Source organism: Hemiscyllium ocellatum, chromosome 21 (genome assembly GCF_020745735.1).
Source record: "Hemiscyllium ocellatum isolate sHemOce1 chromosome 21, sHemOce1.pat.X.cur, whole genome shotgun sequence".
In the NCBI taxonomy this organism is placed as follows: Eukaryota; Metazoa; Chordata; class Chondrichthyes; order Orectolobiformes; family Hemiscylliidae; genus Hemiscyllium; species Hemiscyllium ocellatum.
In genome coordinates, this window is record NC_083421.1 from 64388212 (window position 1) to 64415473 (window position 27262).

The 27262-nt window shown below is 43.2% G+C and overlaps 1 protein-coding gene across 1 annotated transcript; it reads right to left on the minus strand.

Annotated features, from left to right (window-relative positions):
* Window positions 1–628: 628 nt before the first annotated feature.
* rexo4 (REX4 homolog, 3'-5' exonuclease) lies at window positions 629–25738 on the minus strand. The gene is made up of 9 exons (XM_060841645.1): window positions 25682–25738; window positions 22790–23029; window positions 20422–20762; window positions 18490–18654; window positions 14387–14580; window positions 12269–12357; window positions 7037–7111; window positions 5660–5734; window positions 629–3880 (listed from the first exon to the last, which is right to left on the minus strand). The coding sequence occupies exons 2-9, from the start codon at window positions 22985–22987 to the stop codon at window positions 3692–3694; spliced, it is 1326 nt and encodes a 441-aa protein (XP_060697628.1). The 5' UTR covers window positions 22988–23029; window positions 25682–25738; the 3' UTR covers window positions 629–3691.
* Between the last annotated feature and the right edge of the window lie 1524 nt (window positions 25739–27262).

Below are 27262 nucleotides of genomic sequence, written 5' to 3' on the forward strand. Positions count from 1 at the left end.
GAGGTGCAACTGAAATATTCAGAACTGTAAATTGTTTACTGAGCAAAGGGATTAAGGATACAGGGCAGAAGCAGATGAATGGATTTAAGCACAATGACAAAAAAAAGGGATTGCTGGAAATCTGAAATTAAAAAAAACAGATATTTGAAAGTATCAATAGATCAGGTATAATACGTGGAGGGAAAAACATTAAGTAAATATGAGTTATGACAAAAGGTTATTGACCTGAATATTAATTCATTTTCTGTCCAGCAATACTGCCTTTGTGGAGTATTTCTAGTATTACTTGTATAATTAAAAGAGATGCATATCAATGATTTACTAGAATGACAGACCTATGGACAGAATGGCTTCCTGTTATCCCTGTATTATCCCAGATTAGCCTGAATTGAGAGGGGCAGTTTCCAGGATGGCTAGCACTTACAGTAAGAGAACAATTGAGTCTTGAACCCTGCAGAGGAGATAGGGAAATAAAAATTAGTCATTTATGGATATTCTCATTCTCCCTTCAGGATATTGTCATTGTGCTGGATTCTACACTCTCAAAATTGCAGGCAGAAGAGGCAGGTGCTCAGAATGAAGACAGCAGGAACACAAAGGACTCCATTTAATTTAAAATCATGTTTTTAATAAACAGAAGAATGAGTCCCAGCATGGTCAGTGCTGATTATAGTTTTCTGCTTCATCACCAATCTTCAGTCACAGACAGCTGTCAAAGTGTTCTCAATCTCAATAACATAAGCAGGCAGCAATTCTACTGATGCAGGCTCCCGCAACTCAAGCTTCGCAATAATCACACTCCCTCCAAAAGTTCAGAACTTTTGGGTCACATCCTGAATCATGTTATTTTTCCCTCAACTCCACATCTTTGTTGTGAATGTGTTTCTTCCAGAGCTTCAAGGAAAACCTCTATTCAGAAAGAACTGGGATCCTATCTCACTGCAGAGAGCTGTGATCCTGCCTGATATTTCCAATGACAGAGCCGACGGAGCTCTGCACCATCTGAGGGTCAGTTCTAAGGGAGTGCTGCAAAATCCGAGGGTCAGTACTGAGGGAATGCCGTATTGTTTGAGGGTCAGTACTGAGGGAATGCCGTATTGTTTGAGGGTCAGTACTGAGGGAGCACTGCACCATCTAAGGGGCAATACTCAGTGAACATCACATTGTCCAAGGCTCAGAACTGAGGAAGCATCACACTATCAGAGAATCATTATTGAGGGAGCACTGTGCCACAGATGGAACATTAGATTTGGGAACTATTTTCCACCATTGCTGTTGATCAAAGTAGTTCAGGTAATTCTCAGTATGGTGGGCAATAATTTATTCCTCAAAAGATATGATCAGTAATATAACAACTGAATCAAATTGACTCCAATGTTTCTGCACCACAACAGTAATTACACTGAAAAAATACTTGAACAATGTTGAAACCTTTTTGGATTTCCCAGGATTGTGAAAGTCACTGGAGAAATACACATTTACTCTTTGCATGATCATAACCAACACAAGAGCAGCATTCTTCACTGCAGCTGCTGGAAACTTTGAATCAAAACTGCAAATACTCCAGAGGTCAGGCAGCATCCCAGTTAATGGTCTCTTGTCAATGATAGATGTAAAATCAGAATAATAAACTCAGAGAGAATATCCCCACTCGGTGCTTTTCTCATTGGAGTGAAGAAGAGTGACAGGCAACTTGTTAGAGGTGTACAAGATGATAAGAGGGAATACTCAGACTTTTCCCCAGGGTGGAAATGGCTATCACGAATGGGCACAATTTTAAAGGTGATTGGAGGAAGGTTTAGGGGAGATAACAGAGGTAGGTTCTTTACACAAAAAGAGTGGTGGGTGTGTGGAATGCACTGACAGCGACTCCTGAATAGGCACATGGATAATAGTAAAATGAAGGGTACGTAGGTTAGTTTGATCTTAAAATAGGATAAAAGGTTGGCACAACATTGAGAGTCAGTAGGCCTGTACGGTGTGGTACTGTCCAGTTACAGTCTTAAAAATGGGTGCAGTTGTTAGAGATCTACTCAGAGCATCTCAATGCTGTTGACTCTATACCTGCTTCTCTCTCAGCCACAGGGCCAAGGCTGAAGTACGGCAACTAATGACTATAATTCTCTTACATTTATTGACTGGAATGGACATCACTAACAAAGCCACTACTCATTGCCTGTAGCAGGGTGGTGGAGGTAATCCCCGAGTTGAAATGGCTGTGTTCAGAAAGTGTAGGTAAATCCAATGTTGTTACAAAAGGAGCTCTAAACCCTCCTTCAGCAACACTGAAGGACCAGTGATATGTTTCTGAGTCAGAATGGCCAAATCCAGTCATAGCCATGGAGTTATTTTGTACGGAAAGATTCTTTGGTCCAACTGGTCCATGCTGACCAGATACCAGAAACTGGTCCATGCTGATCCAACTGGTCCATGCTGACCAGATACCAGAAACTGATTTAGTCCCATTTGCCAGCATTTGACTCTTATCCCTCTAAACCCTTTGCACATGATAGCTAATTTAATGTGGCCAATCCACCTAATTTTTGCAAGGTTTGTAGCTCAGGTTGAGGTTTAGGGTCTAGGTTTGATGTGCAACCTATGGATATCAAATCTACAGCTCAGTGAGCAAACCCACACCCTAAATCCACCTAATCTACGCCTGTTTAATGAGCGTCTGGAAACTTACACAGACACAGGGACAATGTACAAACTCCACAGTCACCCAAAGTTGGAACTGCACCTATTATGAGGCAGCAATGCTAACCACTGAGCCACCATGCCACCCATGTCAGAGAGTCTGTTTACAACACTGACCTTTTTCCTGTTAAACACATCTCGATTCAAGATCATTTGGATTGAAGCGGCTGGGTGAGTCCCACTGGGTCCATAAAAATATCAAGTGAAGTATATTCTAAATCTGTTTCAGAGGAGTGTAGGTAGAGTTAAAATCATCCCCTTTATTCAGCACCAGTTCACTTACTTCGCCAGTGAAGGCAATGGGTAAATCTCCGTGCTACTTGGTATCAGCCCTTTTAAGTGAAGCAAAGGAGTGGGACAGGTAGACTCAACTTCCTGACCATCCTGTTTATATTCACCACTGCATGCCATTAAATTAATTTCTTGGTACATGCAGTTTGATTTTCATGGCTCTGAAGATTTGAAAACAGCTGTCCACAGTAGATAAATCAGAATCCAGAACACAGTCTATTAGTATGAGTGACTGAAGAGAAATGTAGAATTTAATCAGAGTAAGAACGAGCGATTGTGGCTGCTATGTCGATGGAGCTTCACTCCACATCCAACTCCGTGCTGTCCCTGTACTGGGAGTGTTTGAAGTTTACTCTGTGTATGGAAGATATTCTGTTCTTCTGATCACTGATTTAGTTCATATTCAGTGATAGTTCTAGAGACATTTTATTTTTGTAGATCATCAGAGCTAGAATAACAAGAAACGTACACATCTTACAAGTTAAAACTCAAGCAAGAAAAGTAACTCCAAACAAATTCAGTCCAAGTTCTATTACAGGATTGATTGCTGTATGAAATCACCCAGATGCAGTGTTACCAGTGAATAGTCAGCCTGCTGAACATTAACCAGCTACTGAACTACAATACTCAACTGATGGCAAAAATACAAGTGCCACCTCACACCAGAGTCTTCATCTGTAATATTGGTGAGAGGGCAGACCTTTCACAGATCACCCGGCTTTGGGTGGATGGGAAGAATCACTTTCTGACAAGTTTTTTTACATTTAGCTTCAAGATTTGGTTTCCCCACCTTCACCACTTGTTTCTTTGTTCTGTACTTTGCCTTCACATCAGCTTCCCACTTCTGCCTCACCAGTGTATAAAGTCTCATTGTTGCCTGTGCATCCTGTACCTACAGAGCAAGAACAAAGGAAAGAAAACACAGTTAGGTGGGTAGTGGTGCCAAGTCTGGTTTGTTCAAACTGATGTACTTGTATAAATCTCATTTTCACTTGCCTCTTGCTGGGCACAGGTTCTACCAGTGCAGACTCTCCTTCAGTTTAACAAAACAGCCATCATGCCAGGGGGTGCATCAGCATTAGATTTTCTGTCCTCACCGCACATAGATCACAAGCAGCAAGTCTGGCTGAGAACCTCTCCACGTTCATGCTCAGATATGATCAGCACCAACAAGCAGCTCAGCAGTCAGAAGTCAGCGTGTGTGGGAGCCACACCCCAGTGAGGGTCAGTGTGTGTGGGAGCTGTACCCCAGTGAGAGTGGGTGTGTGTGGGAGCTGTACCCCAGTGAGAGTCAGCGTGTGTGGGAGCCGCACCCCAGTGAGAGTCAGCATGTGTGGGAGCCGCACCCCAGTGAGAGTCAGTGTGTGTGGGACCACACCCCAGTGAGAGTCAGTGTGTGGGGGACCACACCCCAGTGAGAGTCAGTGTGTGGGGGACTGCAACCCACATAAGGCAGTAGAGAACATAAAGATGACAAGGAGGCAACTTATAGGATCAAGGTGCTACCGAAAATGTGCCACTACTTGCACTCCTCCCACTTTCCCACACTAGACCCAAAGCTTTGAATGTTCAAGCACTTTTTAAAAGATTGAGGTTTCCCATCTCAACTCACATCCCAGGCCCCACCACCCTCTGGGTGAAGTGTTTCCTCAACCTCCTGCCTTGCACTTTAAAATTATGCTGCTTGTTATTGATCCTTCAGGCAAGGGGAACGGCAGATTTCTATTCACCCTGTTTATGCCTCTCAATCGTATACACCTCTATCAAAAGTTCACCCTCAACCTTCTCTGCTCAAAAGAAAACAGCCTGAGCTTATCCAGCCTCCCCTTGTCGTCTGGGGTGGAGCATTGCAGCAACATCCTGGCGAAATCACCTCTGCACCCCGTCCAGTGCAATCACATCCATCCTGTAGTGCGGTGACTAGAACTGCACACAGTGCTCCAGCAGTGGCCTAACCCAAGTGCTGGACAGCTCCAACATAACCTCTCTGATCTTGTAATCTATGCCATGACCAATAAAGGCAAGTGTCCTTATTCCTTCCTAACTACTCTATTACTCTGTCCTGCTGCCTTGAGGGATCTATGGACAAGCTCCCTCATATCCCTCTGTTCTTCTGAATTTCTTGGTGTCTTGCCATTCCTTGACTACTTCCCTACCTTATTTCTTTCCCCAAAAGTACATCACATTTACCAGGATTAAATTACATGCTCCTACCATTGATTTGTCTAATCTGTTTATAATTTCCTACAACCTAACACCTACCTCCTCATTGCCAACTGCCCAGTTGTGTCATCTGCAAATTTATCATCTTTCCCATAGTTTCACTTTACACGCTGTAAACAGTGAGGGACCCGATACTGATCGCTATGGTAGACCGCAGCACACTGGGCTTCAATCACACAAACAGCCTGCTACCACCACCCAATGTCTCCTATCACTAAGTCAAATTTAGATTTGTTTTGCCAAGTTATCCTAAATCTCATGAGCTTTTATTTTCTTTATCAGTTTCACCTTGTCCACTTAGTTGAGATAGTTTGATATTGCAAGAGTAAACAAAACCTGACACCTATTGGATATTCAGCATTTCCAACAACAGTCCGAACACAGCGGGTATAATTGTTGCAGAATTTCTCTATCAGAGTGAATGATAAAATTCTCAATGAACACTCACCGAGGAATGTTCGGACTCCTGAACTTTGACCTTTAGGACCTTACTACACAAATGCTTGAGGGAAGGGCGGCCACACTATGGAGAAAAAAGAAAACTGAATCATTTATATAAACAAAAAGGTAATGTATAGAAACGAAGGTAATAAATGGACTGTTTAATATGCTCTGGCTTGGAAAAACAGAAAAAATGCCCCCAGTCATCCTTATTCAGTCCTACACAAAAATCACAGGTGGTTATTCCTAGCAACAAAGTTGTACACTACAAGCAGAGAAGACTGTGCACTCCTCAATTCATGAACTTTTCATCACAATCTCTACTGTGGAACCTGTAATCAGGTTCCTGAACAACCACACAGTGTGGCTGACCTCACCTGAGTACACCAACGAGCTACTATGGATGCATTTGGGAGAAAGTTAAAGATTGGCTGGAGTTTTACTTTTGAGGGAGTAAAGAATAGAAGGCCGTTCTAATGGGTTTACATAATGAGCAGCTGGGGCTTATTGTGAATGAACATGTTAGACTGCATGGTCTGTGTCTGTGCTGTGAAGAGGTGGCTGCGTGTGTTACTAATGGCCAAGAATGTTACAAAGCCAATGGACTACCCAGGAATTGGACCTAAGGGATAGTTTTGATAGAGTGGTCCTGCCGCTCCCACCTTTGCATTAGTAACCCAGAGACTGAGATTAATGAACGCTCTGTGGTCCTGGGTTCAAATCCCACAATAAAAGCTGGTGGAATTTAAATTTAATTAACAAATCTGAAATTTAGAAAGGGCCCTTGCGGCTGAGGAAAGAGGCCCAAGTTCACGTCCCACCTGCTCCAGAGACATGTGATAACATTTCTGAACAGGTTGAATTAAAAGCTAGTCTAATGGTAGTCACTTAATGGATTGTTGTAAAAGCTCATCTGCTTTCCTGATGCTTCTATGGGAAAGAAATGTGTGTGTGACTCCAATAATTCTTTTTAACATCTATTCATGGGGTGAGGGTATCACTGGCTGGGTCAGCATTTATCGTCCATTGCTAAGAGGGCAGCTCAGAATCAACCACATGGCTGTGGGTCTGGAGTCACATGTAACGAGGGCAGATTCCTTCCCTAAAAGAACATTAGGGTAGATTCTGAACTGTTGTCTGAGAAAGAGACACAGTCGAAGGGCAATTAGGGTGGGCAACAAATGGTGGCCTTGCCAGTGATGCTGACATTCCATGAAAGAATGTGTTAAAAAAGAAAAGTGGCTTGATTCTGTCACTGAGTGACGAAATAAATTTCCAATCAGGTGACAGGCATGTTTAACAACCAACAATTGTGCTGCTTACACTCTCTCATCATGTTCAATAAGCAGCTGTGATAGACAAATTCAAACGTCACTTTACTTACTCTGACGGCTGTTTTGAAAGGTTTGTATTTTTGTGTGTCACGAATGTTCTTCTTTGGATGATCCAGGAACAGAATCTGTGGCAAATTAGACAACAATTAATTAACACAGTGACAAATGCAGGCAGCTGCTGCCTGTATAGATTCCTCCTTTCAGTAGTACTCTTTGACATTAATATTTACATTAAAACATGTGTTCTATGGTTTGCAGACCTAAGCAATTGAAGAGTGATTTAGAAAGGCTTGACAAACCAATGACAAAGCAGTGTTGACATGGAAAGTGGCAAATTTTGTGGTCGGGTTTGAATTAAGTGAACAGAGTTTGAGTCTTCCATCTGCATAAGACACAAACATGAATCCAGAACCACAAACAGGTAAAGACAAGACTTCCTTCCCAAAAGGATGTTAGTGACTAGTTGGGAGTTTTACAGCAATCTGACAGTTTGGTGGCCAATTTTACCAATCCCAGACTTTTATTTTAAAAAGAATTCAAATTCCACTACCTCAGGCAGAATATGAATTCATGTTCTCTGGATTCTCCCCCCCCCCACCCCACAGAGTGCAGTGGAAATTCATCAAACTCATCCATTGAGATGGCAGGTTTGCCTTATGAGGAAAGATTGAAGAGATTAGATCTGTATTTCTTAAGAGTTTTGAACAATGCGACAGGTTCTTACTGAAATGTATAAGACTGTCACATGGTGTGACAGGATATATGGTGAGCCCAGAACCAGGGAGCAGAGTCTCAGGATATAGGCCTTTTTAGACAGAGATGAGGATGTTCTTCTCCTGTGAAAGTGTGGGATAGTCAGCAGGACTTTAAAACAAAAGTTGGAGGGAAAGGGAAAAGGAAAGGTAAAACTCCAAGGAGGATAATGGCCAATGGGAAACAAAGCAGCAGGTTAACATCTGTGAGGGTGGATTCAACCGCATGGGAAAACGAAATGAAAAGAACGGAGATCTCAGGAGGGGTTATTAAAGTCTCCAGAACACAAAATAGGACAGACTATTTGGAAAGGCTTAGGAATCTAACTCCAAGCACATTAGATAAAGGGATGACACTGAGAAGAGGGACTGTGTTATATATGAATGCACACAGTATAAGGAATAAGGTAAATGAGCTTGTTGCACAGTTTAAAATTGGCAGGTACGATGTGGTGGGCATCACAGAGACATGTTTGCAAGATTACCAGAACCAGAAGCTAAATATCCAAGGATATACATCTTATCAAAAAGGCAGGCAGGTGGACAGAGGGGATGGGGTTGCCTTATTAGTAAGAAATGGAATTAAGTCGAAAGTGAGAAACGACATTGGGTCAGATGATGTACAATCTGTGTGGGTAGAATTGAGGAACTGAAAATGTGTTGCTGGTTAAAGCACAGCAGGTCAGGCAGCATCCAAGGAACAGGAAATTCGACGTTTCGGGCCAGAACCCTTCATCGGATTCCTGATGAAGGGCTCTGGCCCGAAACGTCGAATTTCCTGTTCCTTGAATGCTGCCTGACCTGCTGCGCTTTAACCAGCAACACATTTTCAGCTCTGATCTCCAGCATCTGCAGACTTCACTTTTTACTCGAGAATTGAGGAACAGCAAAGGTAAAGGGAACCCATAATGGGAGTTACGTACAGGCTTCCAAACTGTAGTTAGGATGTGGGACAAAAGATACACCAGGAGATAGAAAAGGTGTGTAAGTAAGGTAAGGTTACAATCATCATGGGGGATTTCAATCTGCAGGTGGACTGGGAAAATCAGGGTGGCAGTGAATCACAGAAAAGGGAATTTGTGGAATGTCTACGAGATGGGTTTTTTTTGAGCAGCTTGTGATGAAGCCCACTAGGGAACAGGCAATATTGGATTTAGTGTTGGGCAATGAGGCAGACTTGATAAGGGAGCTTAAGGTGAAGGAACCCTTAGGAGGCAGTGATCGTAACATAATAGAATTTATGCTGCAGTTTGTATGGGAGAAACTGGAATCAGATGTAACAGAAAAGGCAACTACAGAGGCATGAGGGAGGAGCTGGGTAGGATTGACGAAGAGGAGCCAAGCAGGAAAGACAGTGGAGCAGCAATGACAGGAATTGTTTTTTAAAGATTAGACTCCCAACAGTATGGAAACAGGTCCAACAAGTCCAAACCGATCCTCCGAAGAGTAACCCACCCAGACCCATTGCCCTACCCTTTATTTACCCCTGACTAATGCACCTAACACGATGGGCAATTTAGCATGGCCAATTCACCCTAACCTGCACATCTTTGGACTGTGGGAGGAAACAGGAGCACCTGGGGCAAACCCACACAGACACGGGGAGAACGCGCAAACTCCACACAGAGGTTGCCTGAGGCTGGAATCGAACCCGGGTACCAGGTGCTGTGAGGCAACAGTGCTAACCACTAAGCCACCGTGCCGCCATTGTTCTGGGAATAATTTGGAAGACACAGCAGAGATTCATACCAAGGAAAAAGAAGCATACTAAAGGAAAGATGAGGCGACCATAGCTGACAAGGGAAGTGAGGGACAGCACAAAAGCAAATGAAAAAGCATTTAATGCGGCGAAGGTTAATAGGGAGCCGGAGGATTGGGAAGCTTACAAAGACCAACTGAGGATAAACTAAAACAGAAATAAAGGAGGGAGAAGATTAAATATATGAGGGCAAACTAAGAAAAAAAGATTGCAAGAGTTCCTTTTGATATATAAAGGGTACAAGAGAGGCAAATGTTGCCAGTCAGCTGCTGAAAAATGTCACTGTAGGAGTAGTAACGGGGAACAAGAAATGGGGGAGGAACTGAACCAATACTTTGTGTCAGTCTTCGTGGGGGAAAACATGAGTAATATCCCAAACATTCAAGAGAGTTGGAGGGCAGAGGTGAGTACGGTCACCTTCATCAAGGAGAAGGTGCTTGAGAAACGGAAACGTCTGAAAGTGGATAAATCACCTGGACCAGATGGACTACACCCCAAAGTTTTGAAGGAGATAGCTGAAGAGATAGTGAAGGCTTTAGTAGTGATCTTCCAGGGATCATTGGAGTCAGGGAGGGTTCCAAAGGACTGGAAAATTGCTAATGTAGTCCCCCTGTTTAAGAAGGATGTGAGGCAACAGATGGAAAATTATTGACCTAGTAGCCCGGCCTCGGTCATTGGTAAGAGTTTGGAGTCCATTGTGAAGAATGAGATTTCTGAATATTTGAAAGTACATGGTAAAATCAGCCAAGTCAGCATGGTTTCATCATGGGGAGATCATGCCTGACAGGTCTGTCGGAATTCTTTGAGGAGATAATGAGTAGGTTAGGCCAAGGAGAGCTAATAGATATTATCTACCTGGACTTTCAGAAGGCCTTTGATAATATGCTGCGCGGGAGGCTGCTAAGTGTCACAGGCAACGTGCTAGTATGGATGGAAGTCTGGCTGTCCAGCAGAAAGCGGTGAGTGGGATAAAAGGGTTCTTTTCAGGAAGGCAGTCCCTGACCAATGGTGTTCCGCCAAGGACAGTGTTGTGACCACAACTTTTAACTTTATACATTAACAATCTAGATAAAGGAAATGAGGCATTCTGGTGAAGGTTGTAGATGATACAAAGATAAGTGGAGGGAGAGGTAGCATCGAGGAGGCAGGAAGTGTGAGATCCTGCACTTTGGTAGGAAGAATAGAGGCATAGACTATTTTCTAATGGGGAAAAGATTCAGAAGTCTGAGTGCATAGGGTCTTGGGAGTCTTAGTCCAGGATTCTCTCAAGGTTAACTTGCAGGTTGAGTCAGTAGTTAGGAAGGCAAATACAAGGTTGGACTCTATTTCAACAGGACTAGAATTTAAAAGAGGGATATACTTCTGAAGCTTTAAAAGGCTCTGGTCAGACCACATTTAGAACATTGAGAGCAATTTTGAGTCCCATATCTCAGGAAGGATATACTGGCCCGGACTGGCCCGGGAGCAAGTCCAGAGGAGGTTCATTAAAATGATCCCAGGAATGAAGGGCAGCACGGTAGCTCAGTGGTTAGCACTGCTGCCTCACAGCGCCAGGGACCCAGGTTCAATTCCAGCCTTGGGCAACTGTCTGTGAGGAGTTTGCACATTCTCCCCGTGTCTGCGTGGGTTTCCTCCGGGTGCTCCGGTTTCCTCTCACAATCTGAAGATGTGCAGTTCAGGTGAACTGGCCATGCTAAATTGCCCTTCGTGTTCAGGGATGTGTAGGTTAGGCGCATTAGTCAGGGGTAAATATAGGGTAGTGGAATGGGTCTGGGTGGATTACTCTTTGGAGGGTTGGTGTGGACTTGTTGGGCCGAGAGGCCTCTTTCCACACTGTAGGGAATCTAATTCTAATTCTAATTCCAATGAAAGGCTTAACGTACGAGGAACTTTTGAGGACTCTGGGTCTATACTGAATGGAGTTTTGGAAGATGAGGGAGGAATCTTATTAAAACTTACAGAATACTGAAAGGCCTGAACAGAGTGGAGTTGGGAAAATGTTTCCATTAGCAGGAGAAGCTAGGACCTGAGGGCACTGCCTTTGAGTAAAGGGGAATTCTTCAAAACAGAGATAAGGAGAAACGTCTTCAGTCAGAGAGTGGGGAATGTTTGGAATTCAATGCCACAGAAGGCTGTGGAGGCCAGGGCATTAACTATATTTAAGACAGAGATCAATGGTTCTTGATTATTCAGGGGATCAAGGGTAATTGGGAGAAGGCAAGAGAATAGGTTTGAGAAACTTAATCAGCCAAGGTTGAATGGCAGAGCAATTGAGAAGGCTACTGTGTTCTAGACAGTGTCAGGTTTTGAGTGTTGTTGGAGTTGCACCCATCCAGGCAAGTGGGGAGTATTCCATCATACTCCTGACTGGTGTCCTATAGATATGGGCCTACTTTCTGCTCCAATGTCTTATGGGGCTCTATCCTTGGAATTCTCTGCCCTTTAAGTCTGTTGAAGCTCAGTTATTGAGTTTTAATTCTGATAGTGTTAAGGAATAGTGAGGAAATTTGGCAGGGAGCTGGGTGATTAGGCGTGACTGAAGTGAACTGCCTCCTCCTGCTCCTATTTCCAATGGGTTCCAAAACACAATATTTTGCTGTAGTATCAACCAAGAATCCTTTAGCTGAGAAAGGGATTGGGTTATTAAAAAAAATACTTTGAAGGTTATTTGACTGTATTTACAAATTTTACTCTGGAAAGGAATTACCCTGAGCTCCCCCTGTTACCTCGCTAAACACTGAACCACACAGCAAAGGATTGTGGGTACTGACCTTGAGATCGTTGTGGACAGCATGACCAACTAACACTCTGCCTTCCAAGATTTCTGCAACCTCCCTCTGCACAACTTTAAAGTCTTCACCTAAACAAAAGTCCAAACCAAATCAAAAACGGTCAAATCAGTTTCGAGTGCACACAAGGGGTAAAGACGCACATTCTGCAAGTTCAAATATTGCAGATACTGGAAAACAAAAATGGAAATTGCTGGAAATACTCAACATGTCAGCACTGCGGAGAGAGAAACACAACTAACTTTGATACAAATAGGACAGTTCTTTACGAAAAGTTGAATATTAATAGTTACTGTTACATGACTTCCTGACCATGCTGCTGACAGTGTCGATGTGGGATCTTATCATTTTTTTCCTAGTCTGGAGTTATCCTCCCTAAACTGCCTAAATCTCCTCACACCCTTTTATTCCATTATCTGTTCGGAGTGTCAAAAGCATAGACTCAATTATCTTTCCAGTTATTCCTTCCATTTATAACCCTATACCTTCACAGACATTTTATAAAATCTTTTACGACTTCCCCTTCTGTTCCTTGACTGATTTTTTCAGACTACCTCAACTTTATAACCTTTTTTGATTCCCCTTTTAAACATTTTGTCACAAACTTTACAAACCTCAGATCTGACAGGTGGAAAACTTCATTTTAATTTCAATTTATTTTCTCATTCCACAAATCCCAGCACTTGCTCCGTCCTTCTCCTTATGGAGGAATAAGGCTACTGTGTATTTTGATCACTTGACAAACAATAACTACACAGCACTTTTAGTAAAATATCCCAAGGTAGAAGTACTAAAATTAGACACAAGACACATAACCAGACACCAGGATACCACTCTAGAAGTCGAGATTAAAGTTTGGTCACAAAATAGTTACTAATCGGTGTCTTAAAAGGAGGACAGAGGGGCAGAATTGTTGATGGATGGTACTCTAGAGGTCAGGGGTCAGGCAGCTGTAAGAATGGCCACTAACAGTTCAGCAATTAAAACAAGGAATTGACAAGATACCAGAAATACAGGAGCATGGTCTGTTGATTCTGCCCTCTCCTGGATGTGGGTGTCACTGGCTGGGCCAGCTTTTATAGCCCCTCTCTAATTACCAGCTTTTATAGCCCCTCTCTAATTACCCTTAAAGCAGCTGTGATCTGCTTTCTTGAGCTGAAAGCCATGCACTGTAGGTAGATCCACAATACCACTGGGGGAGGAATTCCAGGATTGTGACCCAGATATACTGAAGAAACGTATATATTTCCATGTCAGGATGGAGAGTGGCTTGGTGAGGGAAATGTGCAGTGGTTGGTGTTCCCACATATCTACTGCCCTAGTCCTTTCAGATTTAAGTTATCATGGGTTTGGAAGATCCTGTTCTCAGGAACCTTGGTGAGTTTCAACAGTGCGCCTTGTAGATGGTACACACTGCTGCTAATGAGCATCAGTCGTGGAAAGAGTCAATGTGGTGCCAATCAAGAAGGTTACTGTGTCCTAGACAGTGTCAGGTTTTGAGTGTTGTTGCAGTTGCACCCATCCAGGCAAGTGGGGAGTATTCCATCACCCTCCTGACTGGTGTCTTGTGGATATGGCTTTGGGGAGTGCAGGATAAATACTGACCAGATTCATGGCCCAAAAGGTTTCTCTGCTGCAATGCCTCCGAAATTCCAGGCTGTTCTGGCATGTTTGCTAATTTGTTAACTTATTTATTCACTGATGTCCTTTCCAATGCCCCTCACCAAACTCTTGTTTGAAATTTTTGCATCAATTATTTAAAACTTAAAAATACACAGCTTAAAAATATGGGGTAGACCATTTAGGACAGAGAGGAGGAGAAACTTCTTCACCCAGAGAGTGGTGGCTGTGTGGAATGCTCTGCCCCAGAGGGCAGTGGAGGCCCAGTCTCTGGATTCATTTAAGAAAGAGTTGGATAGAGCTCTCAAGGATAGTGGAATCAAGGGTTATGGAGATAAGGCAGGAACAGGATACTGATTAAGGATGATCAGCCATGATCATATTGAATGGCAGTGCAGGCTCGAAGGGCAGAATGGCCTACTCCTGCACCTATTGTCTATTGTCTAAAACCAGGTAAAAAGATTCAGGAAGACAGCTCACCATTCCTCATGTCAGCAGGTCGTACTCCACTGACCCAGGTCCTGTAATCCGTCACCTTTTCTGTTGGTTTCACATATTTGTCATAAATGCATTTTCCAAATTGGTTCACAATGGATACACGTGCAAGGATGCTGTCCACTTTATCTGAACCCACGCCAACCATCTCACAGTCCATTGCCACTGCTTTGGTGAGTCTGCGAAAACAGCCAGCACAGTTTATCCAGACAGACAGATAGACACAGTCCTTAAAGTCCCAGTCACAAAGAACAGCAGCACCTAAGTAAAACTAAAGCCAATGTCTTATCGCTACAAACCTGGGCTCAACCAGTATGGGGTTACATACGTAGTAAAGCTCCTTCTACACGTAAACTGAAAGCTGAGCCTCTCCACGCTGTCTTCATCAAACACTCCCGGCACAGGAACCACACAGGATTAGACTGCGAGTAAAGCTCCCGGGTTAGACCTGGGCAGGTCTGGGACTGATGCCCTAAGAGGAGTATTTGCTGCAGTAGCTTAGAAGACTTCAAACTAAAATGGGAGGGCTATGGGAACCTATGCATGGAGTCAGAGGAAGGGGAATCAAAGACAAGAAAAGACAGAAATGGGGAATAAGAAAGTGATTCGCAAAGATATCAAGAGCTCGGATCAAACAGCGACACCATGAAAAATAATTGGAGTGAGACAGGTAATGCTGAAAGACTAACCTGAAGGCTTTGGGCACCGACATATGGACATTTGCAATAAACTGGATGAATTAATTGTGCAAATAGATTAAAACAGGTATAATATTGTCAAGATTACAGAGCCATGGCTGCACGGTGACCAGGGATGGAAGCTGACTATCCAGGTATTCTGTATTTCGGAAGAACAGACAACAAAGGAAAATCCAGTGAATTAGTTAGAGAGGAGATTAAGTGAGGAAGGATCTTTATTTCTGATGATGTGGATTCTGTATGGGTAAAGGTGAGAAATACCAAGGGACAAAAAACATGAGTGGGGGTTGGATACAGACCCCCATACCGTAGGGGTGATGTGGGGAATGGTATTAAACTGAAAATTAGAGATGCACGCAATAAAGGAACATCTGTAATTATGGGTGACTTTATTTTGCATAAAGATTGGCCAAATAAAATTAATAACCATACCATAGAGGAAGAATTCCTGGAGTGTATACAGGATGATTTTCTGGACCAAGACGTTGATGAACTGACTACAGAACAGGTAATTCTGACTGCGTATTGTGTAATGAGAAAGGAAGAATGGGTGATCTAGTGCGAGTCAAGATTACAGTGGTGCTGGAAAAGCACAGCAGGTCAGGCAGCATCCGAGGAGCAGGAAAATCGACGTTTCGGGCAAAAGCCCTTCCAGGTTTTTCCAGGACCACTAATCTCGACACTAATCTCCAGCACCTGCAGTACTCACTTTTACCTTTGATCTAGTTGTGAGAGGCTACCTGAGGATGAGTGACCATAATATTATACAATTCTTCATCGAGATGGAGAGTGATGTAACTGAGACCAGAATCTAAATAAAAGAAACGTGTTACAAGGCGCGAGTTGGGTACGATAGTTTGGGGAACGTTACATAAAGGAATAACAGTGGAAAGACAATGGCAAATATTCAAAGAACTAATGGGTGAATTGCAACAATTGTTCATTCCTGTCTAAATGAGAAAGATTGCCAGACCCTGGCTTCCAGGTTTAGTAAATACAGTATTAGATCCAAGGAAGAGGCATACAACTTAGTTGGGGAAAATAAACCTGAGAATTGGGAGCAGTTTAGAATTCAGTAAAGGAGGACATGAGGATTGATTAAGAAAAGGAAAACAGTATGAGAGTAGCTTGCAAGGAACATAAAAACCGATTAAACATTCCTACAGGTACGTGAACAGAAAAATACTGAAGACAAATGTAGGTCCCCTTCCAGTCAGAAATTGAAACTTACAATAGGAACAACGAAATGGCTGACCAACTAAACACATACTTTGGTTCTGAGTTCAAAGGGGAGGAAAATCAACATATCAAAAATATTGGGGAACATGGTTTAGTGAGAGGACGGAACAGACGGAAACCAAAATTAGAAGGAAAATGGTGTTGGGGAAATAGATGAGATTGAAAACTGGAGCTGATAATCGGCGTCCCAGTATATTTAAGGAAGTGGCCCTAGAATAGTCTTCCAAGGTTCTTACATTGAAACAGTTCCTATGGATTGAATGGGCAGCTCATGGAACCCCCCTATTTTAAAAAAAGGAGGGAGACAGAAAATTGGAATTATAGACCAGTCGGCCTGATGTCAGTCATGGGGAAAATGTTAGGGTCCATTACAAAAGTTTTAACACAGAGCACTTAGAAAACAGTAGCAAAAACAGAAATTGCTGGAAAAGCTCAGCAGGTCTGGCAGCGTCTGTAAAGAGAAATCAGTTAACCATTCCTCACAACTGAAGCACATGCAATTCTTTCTTTTTTTTTAACTTGGAAAACAATGGCAGGGTCAGAGAGAGAGTCAGCATGGATTTATGAAAGGGAAATCATGCTTAACAAGTCGACTGGAATTCTTCGAGGATGCAATGAACATGGCTGATCAGGGCTGGGCAAGTGGATGGAGTTTATCTGGATTTTTGACAAAGTCTGACAGAGATTAACCTGTAATATCAAAGCTCTTGGAAATGGGGATAGTGTATAGAATGGGCAGAAAATTGCTTAGCAGACAGGAAACAGTTGAAATAAACAGGTCTTTTTTTGAATGGCAGATATTGACCAGTGGGTTACTGCAGATATCAGTGCTCAGACCCAGCCATTCACAATATATGTTAATGATTTAAATGTGGGAATGATACATAATATCTCAAAATCTGCAGGTGACACAAAGTTGGGTGGAAGGGTGAGCTGTGAGGAGGATGCAGTGTGACTGGCTGGTGCAGAATAATGTGGATAAAAAAGGGGGGAATATCCACTTTGGTAACCAAAACAGAAAGGCAGATTATGATTTGAATGACTATGAACAGTGAGAGGATTATGCTAAGAGCCTTGTACACCAGTTAATGAGATGAAGTGTGCAGGTATAGCACATAGTATACAAGGCAAATAGTAGGTTGGCCTTCATAGCAAGAGGATTTGAGTACAGGAGCAGGGATAGCTGCTGCAATTGTACAGAGCATTGGTGAGACCACACCTGGAATGCTGTGTCCTTACCTGGGGAAGGATGTTCTTGCTCAAGACATTGTGCAGCAGAGGTTTGTCAGCCTGATCCCTGGGATGGCAGGACTGATGCATCAGGAGAGGTTGAATCAGCTAGGATTATATTTCTTGGAGTTCAGAAGGAGATGAGGAAAATCTAATAGAAACTTACAAAATTCTAACAGATCTAGACAGGGGAGATGCAGGAAGGATATTCCTGATGGCACGGGAGTCCAGAACCAGGGGGTCACAGTGGAAGAATATGGGGTAAATCATCTAGGTCTGAAATGAGGAGAAATGTCTTCTGCAGAGAGTGGGGAGCCTGTGGAATTCACTACCACAGAGAGTGGTTGAAAACATTGTGTTTTGGCTTCAAAGAGCAGTTGGTTTTAGCACCAAGGGTTAAAGAGATCAAAGAATATGGGGAAGAAGCAGGGCAGGTTATTGAGTTGGAAGATCAGCCATTATCATAAAAGAATGGAGCAGCAAGACTGAATGGCTGAACAGTCTATTCCTAATCTCACTGTTTCCACACTATCCCCATTAAACAATTCCAGGACAGGTACTGCACCAGGTTACACACGGAGTAAAACTCTCTCTACACCATCCCCATCAAACACTCCCAGCACAGGTACTGCACCAGGTTAGACATGGAGTAAAACTCCCTCTACACCATCCCAAACACTCCCAGCACAGGTACTGCACCAGGTTAGACACGGAGTAAAACTCCCCCTACACCATCCCCAAACACTCCCAGGACAGGTACTGCACCAGGTTAGACACGGAGTAAAACTCCCCCTACACCATCCCCAAACACTCCCAGGACAGGTACTGCATGGGGTTAGATATGTACTAAAGCTCCCATTAACCTGTCCCCATTAGTACAGCTATCAGTTAACAAATGAACTGCAATTGCTGACTACCTACCCCTGGAAGGCTTCATCTTTAACCAGCACCTTTTCCAAGCTTGGTACTGCAGTGTGTGGCTTTCCTGTTGTTTGTGCTATCTGCTGCCGAGCAACACGTCCAGCTTCAGGCCCCATTGCAGCTTCGATGTCATCTGGGTCAACATCATCAAACCAGATATCAGGCCTGTTGGAGACCAGAGAGTGAGGACGGTGCACTGAAAGTAACAGAAAACCACACTGGGTTCTGATCCTGCATTGAAGTACAATACACTAACCCCACTACCTGAAGTAGCTGTTACAGATGAAACAACATTTCAACGTTTTGTATTTATACAGCATCTTTAAGGCAGTAAAACATGCAAGGCAATTCATCAAAGTGTCATCAAGCAATACCACACCTCCGAAACAAAAAGTTATATAAGCAGTTTAATAGGACAGATAGACAAAAGCTGAGACAAAGCAATACAGAAGCACATTAAAAGCAGAGAAAGCAATAGTGCATCTAGGGCTTATGATCCAGGATGCTAATGAAACTTATGCTCCTAGATGGGTAACTAGAACTGGGGATACTGAATGACCAGAAATGGATATGCAGAGATATCTCAGAGGGTTTTAAAATTTATCAGGAGAGTCGGACTTCATTTGTTGGGCCAGCTTTTATTGCCCAATCGTAATTCCCCTTGAGGTAGCGAGATGCCTTCTTGAACTTCTGCAGTTCATTTGGTAAAACTCACATGCCTTTAGAGAGGGAATTCAGGATTTTATCCTCTAAAACTGAAGGAATGGTGATATATTTTCAAGTCAGGATGATGAGTGGTTCACAGGGAAACATGTAAGGGGTAGTGTTCCTACGTATCTGCTGCCCTTGATTTTCTGGTTATAGGTTTGGAAGATGCTGTCTAAGATTATTTAGTGAATTTCTGCAGTGTATCTTGTAGAGAGCACACACTGCTAACTACTGAGCTTCGGGGGTGGAGGGAGTGGATGTGGTGCCAATCAAGTGGCTGCTTTGTCCTGGTTGGTGTCAAGCTCGAGTGTTGTTGGAGCTGCACCCATCCAGCAATTGAGGCGTATTCCATCACACTACTGACCTGTGCCTTGTAGATGGTGGACAGGCTTTGAGGAGTCAGGAGGAGAGTTACTCAAGGCAGTATTCCCAGCCTCTGACCTGCTCTTGTAGTCACTGAATTTACATGGGAAATCCAGTTGAGTTTCTGGTCAATAGTAACTCTCAAAATGTTGATACCATAGGACTCAGTGATGGTAACACCATTAAATGTCATGGGGTAATTGTTATATTCACTCTTGTTGGAGATGATCATAACCTGACATTTGTGTGGTATGGGAATAATTTGCCAGTTGTCAGCCAAAGCCTGGATATTGTCCAAATCTTGTTGCATTTGGAGATGGACTGCTTTCAGTATCTGAAGAGTCACAAATAATGCTGAACACTGCAATCACTGGTGAACATCCCAGCTTCGGACCTTATGGTGGAGGGAAGAATTGCAGCTTCACAAGCCGGAGATGAAAACCCGAGGGTTAGTTTAGTGTTGGCAGTTGTTGTCATTCTGGACCGGAGCAGGGCGCGACTATTTTCACTTAATTCAGATTCTAACAACTAACAACCAGCCCCTAACTCCAGACCAGAGCCAAAAGGCTGAGAACATTAAATAACCTACTACACTAATGTGGCTTCAGGAAATAATTATAAGCTGAAACAGCCCAGAGATCTTGAAATAGAGATTAGCCAAACAGACTGACTTGATGACCTGCATAAAGCATACATATCACTGAATAACTGAAAACATTATGCACTGCTGTTATTTATTCTATTCCATCCCTACAGAATTTTAAACAGTTCTGCTTAATCACAACCTGCTCAGCTCAAACAGGGCTCTGCAGTAAAGTGGAGGATGGAGGGAATGATGAGGGAAACTTCCCACAAACTTACTCCATGTGGTTCTCAGTTTCTGGTTCAATCTTGGTTTGTTTTTTTCTCCCAGAAGTACCTTCTTCTGCAGATTCCTGGCTGTTCCTGGTTCTCTTTCTGGTGCTCTGCTGTGTTCCCTGGGAGGGGCTTTCATCAGGTTTCAAACTCTTTCCTTTCTGCAGGACATGTGTAGCTTGAGAGTCCAGCCGGGTATTGCTTTCTGCACCTTTCTCTGGTTTAACTCCTTGGTGATCCTCCTTTCCCACAGTCAATGCTTCCTCTTTCAATCGGATCTTGGATTTACTTTCCGGAACTTTCTTGGCATTAGTTGCCTTACTCATCAGCTGATTGAAATAACAGCCCTTAATAAGAATGAGTGAATCACAGAATATCATAGAATCCCTAAAGTGCAGAAGTAGGCCATTCAGCCCATCGGGTCTATACCAACCATCCAAAAAGCATCCCATGCAAACCTACCCCCTACTGTTAACCAGTTTTATTCCACTGGCTTTGAAGATAGCTCAGAAAAGGCACGCTGGGTTGATCCTGGATGTGGATCTTATGAAAAGCTGAATAGGTGGGCCTGTTGTTTTGGAGTATAGAAGCACCAAGTGTGAGCTCATTGAAACATGGATTCCTTCCTGGACTAGATCCACCGCCTTAAATGTCATCACCCTTTAGCTGATGAGTCTGAGGCTAATTTCCCTGAGGGGTGAGTTTATAGAAATTTCTAAAATCGTGTGGGGCATGGATAGGGTGAATAGACAAGGTATTTTCTCTGGGGTGGGGGACTTCTAAACTAGACGGCTTAGGTTTAAGGTGGATGGGGAAGGATTTAGACGGGACTTTAGGGGCAACATTTTCATGCAGAGAGTGGTGCATGTATGGAATGAGCTGCCAGAGGAAGTGGTGGAGGATGGTACAGTTACAACATTTGAAAGGCATCTGGATGGGTATATGAATGGGAAGGGTTTGGAGGGATATGGGCCAAGTGCTGGCAAATGGGACTAGGTTAGTTTAGGATATCTGGTCGGCATGGACGGGTTGGACCAGAGAGTCTGATTCAATGCTGTACACCTCCATGACTCGAAGGAGATCATGATGGATTTCAGCCTTTTATTACCCAGCAGGTGTAAGAGCCAAGCTGCAGTTCAGGATCCATCAGCAGCATCGGAGCTTGGGACAGTTATGTATTTACTTCTCCTATTACTTTATAGGCCCCGCACACCCCACATACTGTTGTATCCATTCAGCTGTAACTAAAGCGCCTTTCACCCAGGTTCACATCTTATTATAAACTATCCACCCTTTGTACACTTATATCCCACTCACCTTACGCAGTGTGCTCCTGCTCCAACCAACATGCTTACCATCTATCATCAATCTGAAATATTAACTGATTCTCTCCAGTTATGCTACCTGACAGGAGTATCAGATTTTATTTCAGATTTCCTGCATCTGGAGTCTGCTGCTTTTGTGTTATGATTAAAAATTAACTATTTTCTGGAGAGTTCAACAAACCATTCTGTTTGTGTGGATCCACTACTGAGAATTTGAGGAGGACAAAGAGCACATTCCCACAGTATCCAGGAATCAGCAATAACTGCAAAGCCTTACCAGTGACTCCCACATCCTGACAATTTATCTTAAAATAGTTCCAGCTGTGGCCCCAGACAGGGTTAAGGCAATCAATATTTCTGTAATAGACTACTGAGGGACAATGTGGGGTTTTTTTGTAAGGGAAAGGCAATAACATCCAAACATTTGCAGGAGCAGGCCATTCAGCTCCTCAACCTTGCTCTATCACTCAATGAGATCTTGGTTAATCTGTTTCAAATTTCACAGTCCCATCTATCCCTAAGAATCTTTGATTCCCTCTATCCACCTGCTGGTACACAGCCTACTGAAGCAGACAGTCCCAAAAATCGGTCAATTCTCAGGGAAAAAAAACAATCATCTGTCCTAAATCACCTGAACTTTGTTAATAACCTCCCACCCTGGAGGACCAAGTGCCCAGGTTCAAACACAGGACAATTGCTCGTTCCAATGAAATGAGTTAGCCGAAGGTTCTTACATTTTACATTAGCTTTTGACAAAATGAGTACCAGTGAAACCCCCTGAGCCAGCTCAGAGTGTTCAGTCCAGGCAGAATACCATCAAAAAAATGGCAAATGCAGGAAACACTGATAATGTCAGCCAGCAACCTTGTAAAGGGAAAGGTAGAGTGTGCATCTCATGTGAAGAGACTGCAATACTGCTCTCTCTCCACAGACGCTGCATCGCCTTCAGCAATATCCAGCATCATATCAAACACAAACTTTCACCTTAATCTTCAAAGATTTTCTTTCAGACAGACATATTTTCCTTTAGGTGTTTATTTAAACCTTACCTGACTGAGTATCTTCCAGTTGGTGGAGTACTCCACAGCAACTCTAGGAGGCAGTAGTGGCCCAGTGTTTTTTTTGGTCCCCGCTGTTCTGGGCCAAGGAAACATCATCATCTTCTTCTTCAATTTCTTTCGCTTGTCCTGCTTTGATGCAGCTGAGGCAGTCCTGCCCACAGGGAGACCTGGTTTCACGCTGGCCATTGCTAGTCGTTGTCCATTCACTCCACAAGGACACAACCATTCCTACAAATATAGTTCAGTGTATCAATATATACAGGAGGTGGCCATTCACCCAGTGTGTGTGTGTTGGCTCTCTGAAAGAGGTATCTAAATTAACCTCATTTCCTGCTCTCTCCTTGCGAATTTCTCATTTTCAAATATTTATCCAATTTCACTTTAAAATGCATTCCAGACGACAACAACTCACTGCGTCAAAAGAAATGTCTGATTTCCCTCTGGATATCTTGTCTATCAATCTATGTTGTAGAGTTGTGCAGCACAGAAACAGACTGTTTGGTCCAACCAGGACTCCAAAGGAGGCCTCATCAATGTCCTGTACAACCTCAATATGACATCCTAACTCTCATACTCAAAGGACTGAGCAATGAAGGTAATGCCTTCTTAATCAGACTGTCTACATGTGTCGCAAACTTCAAAGAATTATAAACCTGAACCCCCTAGTCTCTCTGTTCCACAACACTACCCAATGCCCTACTTTTAATTGTAAAGTCCTGTCCTTGTTTCTTTTACCAAGATACAGTACATCGCATTTCTGCAAATTAAATTCCAGCTGCCATTCAACTCATTGATCCAATTGACCAAAATCGCTTTGTAATCTTAGCTAATATTCGGCATTGTCTACTATACCACCAGTTTTGCTGTCACCTGCAAACTTACTAACCATGCTTTTTCTATTCTCATCTAAATAATTTATATATAAAGTGACAAACAAAAGTGGACCCAACACCAATCCCTGTGGAATGCTGCTCACAGCTCTCCAGTCCAAAAAACTACCGTCACAGCATCTCCTGCTGTCAAGTCAATATTGTGTCCAATTGGCCAAACTTAACTAATTAGTCTATCATATGGAACCTTGTCAAAAGCTTTACTAAAGTCCAAGTACACAACATCTACCACTCTGCCCACAATGTTCTTGGTTACTTCCTCTTTAAAAAAAAATCACATCAAATTTGAGACAATTTTCCTTCGCACAGAACCATGCTGACTATCCGGAATCATTCTTTGCCTCTCCAAATGCATATACTGTAAATCCTTACACAATCACCTAGGATTCTCAGTGACATTGACAAACTGTATCTCTCTGGGACTACCTGTCTGGGTAACTGTTTATCCATATGTGAGGGTATCCGTACGTGTGCTGTGTGGGTCATGTGGCTCTCAGCTTGTACCTCTCTGGATCCGTATTGTTGTATGTTTATAGCTCGATGTGTCTTTACGTGCAGATGTATGTTTCTTGGTATCTGTTGATGTGTGGATCTTGTTGCTCCGGACAGTCCTACCACTGGAAACAGTTTCTCCTAGTTTATTTACATGATTCTCAACAAATCTGTTCTCCACTAAACCTGCTCTCCTTTCAGATGAGAAGCCCATCTTCTCTTGCCTCTCCATATTCTGTGAAGTCCTCCATCGCTTGAACTCATCCCAAAGTTTTTACATTCTTCCTAACATGCATCCTTCCTAACTCTAACTATCCAATTTCATTTGCAGTTCTGATTTTAATGTCAAACTCCAGAATAAAATATTTCAAAACAGAACTCAACATAATAATACTGAAATTTAATTATTTCAACATCTTTACTGCTTAAAAGAATTTGCTTTCCTAAAAATGTCTTAGACAATTCCCAGATGTTCCAAAGCATTTAACTCAGGAAATGCAGCAGCAAATTCTCATGTGCAGCAATGCAATAACAATGTGATAATCCAGCTAACAAAGTTTTAATATTAGCCAGAACACTAGATGCACCTGACCACCACAAAACATCAAGTTGTCAATATCTACAATACAGTTCAGACAGAGCACGTGCGAGCAAGTTACTTCAAATGCTGAAATCTTTGCTAAAAACAACAAAATGTGAGTCAGTCAGCATTCATTTAGAGAGAGGAAGCTAACATTTTGAGTCTAAATGAAGAGCCAATTAGAGTGGAAGCTTTAGCTCACTCTCTCTCCATGGATACTGTATGATCCGTTGTGATCGCCAGCGTTTGGGTGGCACGGTGGTTAGCACTGCTGCCTCACAGCGCCTGAGACCCGGGTTCAATTCCCGCCTCAGGCGACTGACTGTGTGGAGTTTGCACGTTCTCCCCGTGTCTGCGTGGGTTTCCTCCGGGTGCTCCGGTTTCCTCCCACAGTCCAAAGATGTGCGGGTCAGGTGAATTGGCCATGCTAAATTGCCTGTAGTGTTAGGTAAGGGGTAAATGTAGGGGTATGGGTGGGTTGCGCTTCGGCGGGTCGGTGTGGACTTGTTGGGCCGAAGGGCCTGTTTCCACACTGTAAGTAATCTAATTTGTTGTTTTCAGCTCAGTGAGAATGGTTACAATCCCATCAAGACAACATCCTCAATGGTGCCCACTCCCTCAGCACTGACCCTCCGACAGTGCGGCGCTCCCTCAGCACTGACCCTCCGACAGTGCGGCGCTCCCTCAGCACTGACCCTCCGACAGTGCGGCGCTCCCTCAGCACTGACCCTCCGACAGTGCGGCGCTCCCTCAGCACCGACCCTCCGACAGTGCGGCACTCCCTCAGCACCGACCCTCCGACACTCCCTCAGCACCGACCCTCCGACAGTGCGGCGCTCCCTCAGCGCCGACCCTCGGACAGTGCGGCGCTCCCTCAGCGCCGACCCTGCGACAGTGCGGCACTCCCTCAGCACTGACCCTCCGCCGGTGAATGTCCTCACGTGTTCCTAAACCGGAAGCGGTTCCGCTGCTGAACCGCTCCGACCGGAAATTGCCCTCACAATCTGATCCGTTTGGTTAAACGTTCCCCCCGCACCATCTCCTCACGAGGATTGACGATCCGCGTCGCCATGGGCAACGGGGCCTACTGCACCGCGGAGCCTGTACTCCCACAGGCAGAATGTGGCCTGAGCTTTATCAGGATTCAGTACAAACCCATTAGTTTATTTCAGTAACTGTCTGGAAAACTAAAACTCGTTCTCCTATCTTTAATGGTCTATTCCTCTTGACCTCAAAGTCTGTACAATACCCTTTGGTTTATATTATTCCCAGAATAGAATAGAATCTCTACAGTGGAAACAGTGACACCAACACTTGTATTTACATTCCGTTGTGTTGATTTGTGTCACCAAGTTTGGTACCACTGGCAAATTTGGAGTTTTTTTCTGTATATAAATACTCAATCATAAAAGTGGTTCAAGCACAGACCCTTGGGAAACATCATGTCCTCAGTCTGAAAACAACTACTTACATAAACTCTGTTTATGTTGTTAGAGCAGGTTGTTTTTATCTGAGAGACTTGGTCACGTCACCAGCGTTTCGTGTTTTGTGCAAGGCTTTCAAATTTCACATAGACAACATCCAATACATGCCCTTCTTCAAAATGATATGGTACTGACCCACTTACCCTGTAACCCTCCCTCAGACTGATCTCCCAACAGAGCAGCACTCCCTCAGTACTGACTCCTCCTGTGCTGCAGAGTGGATTTAAAACTAATTAGAGCAGGGAAAATGCAAAATGTAACATACAAAGCCAAAAAATATTGCAGCATTACAGGGGAACGATTTGAATAACAATACCCAATGTAAGGAAGGGAAGGAGTGAGCAAGCTTAGAAAATCAGCAGCAAATAGAGTCAACAGGGGAAATATGATAAAAAGGCAAAACTAAATCCTCTTTATTCGAATGCACTTTGAATTCATAATGATCAAAATGAATTAATAGCAGAGATACAGACTATTGAGTGTGATGTTATAACTATTGCAAAAACATTCTAACCAGGGGATGGACTCTGGGAAATAAATATTCAGGATATGTGACTTTTCAAAAGTACAGGCAAAAAGGGAAGGACATTGCGTTAGCTTTGTTAGTATGAGATGGAATAAGTATGAAAGCAAGGCATAATCTTCGATTGGAAGATGTGGAATCCATTTAGATGGATCTAATAACAAGGTGAGGAACATGTTGGTTGGGAAGGTGGTCTATAGCTCTAAAACAGCAACTGTTGTAGGACAAAGAAGTAATCAGGAGTTAATGAGATACCCTCAAAATTAATAACTATAATATGGTAAAATTTAGCATTCAATTTGAGAGTGTGAAATGTGGATCAGAAACAATTGTGCTAAACATAAATAAGAGTAATTACTAATGAACGAGGGTGGAGTTAGCTGGCGTTGAGCAGCATCAATAGTTGAGGAACGATGGTCGTTCCTTTAAAAAAATAGCCTGTGACTCACAAGAAAGGTATGAGGAAGTTGGATTCTAGGAAGGTGACAAATC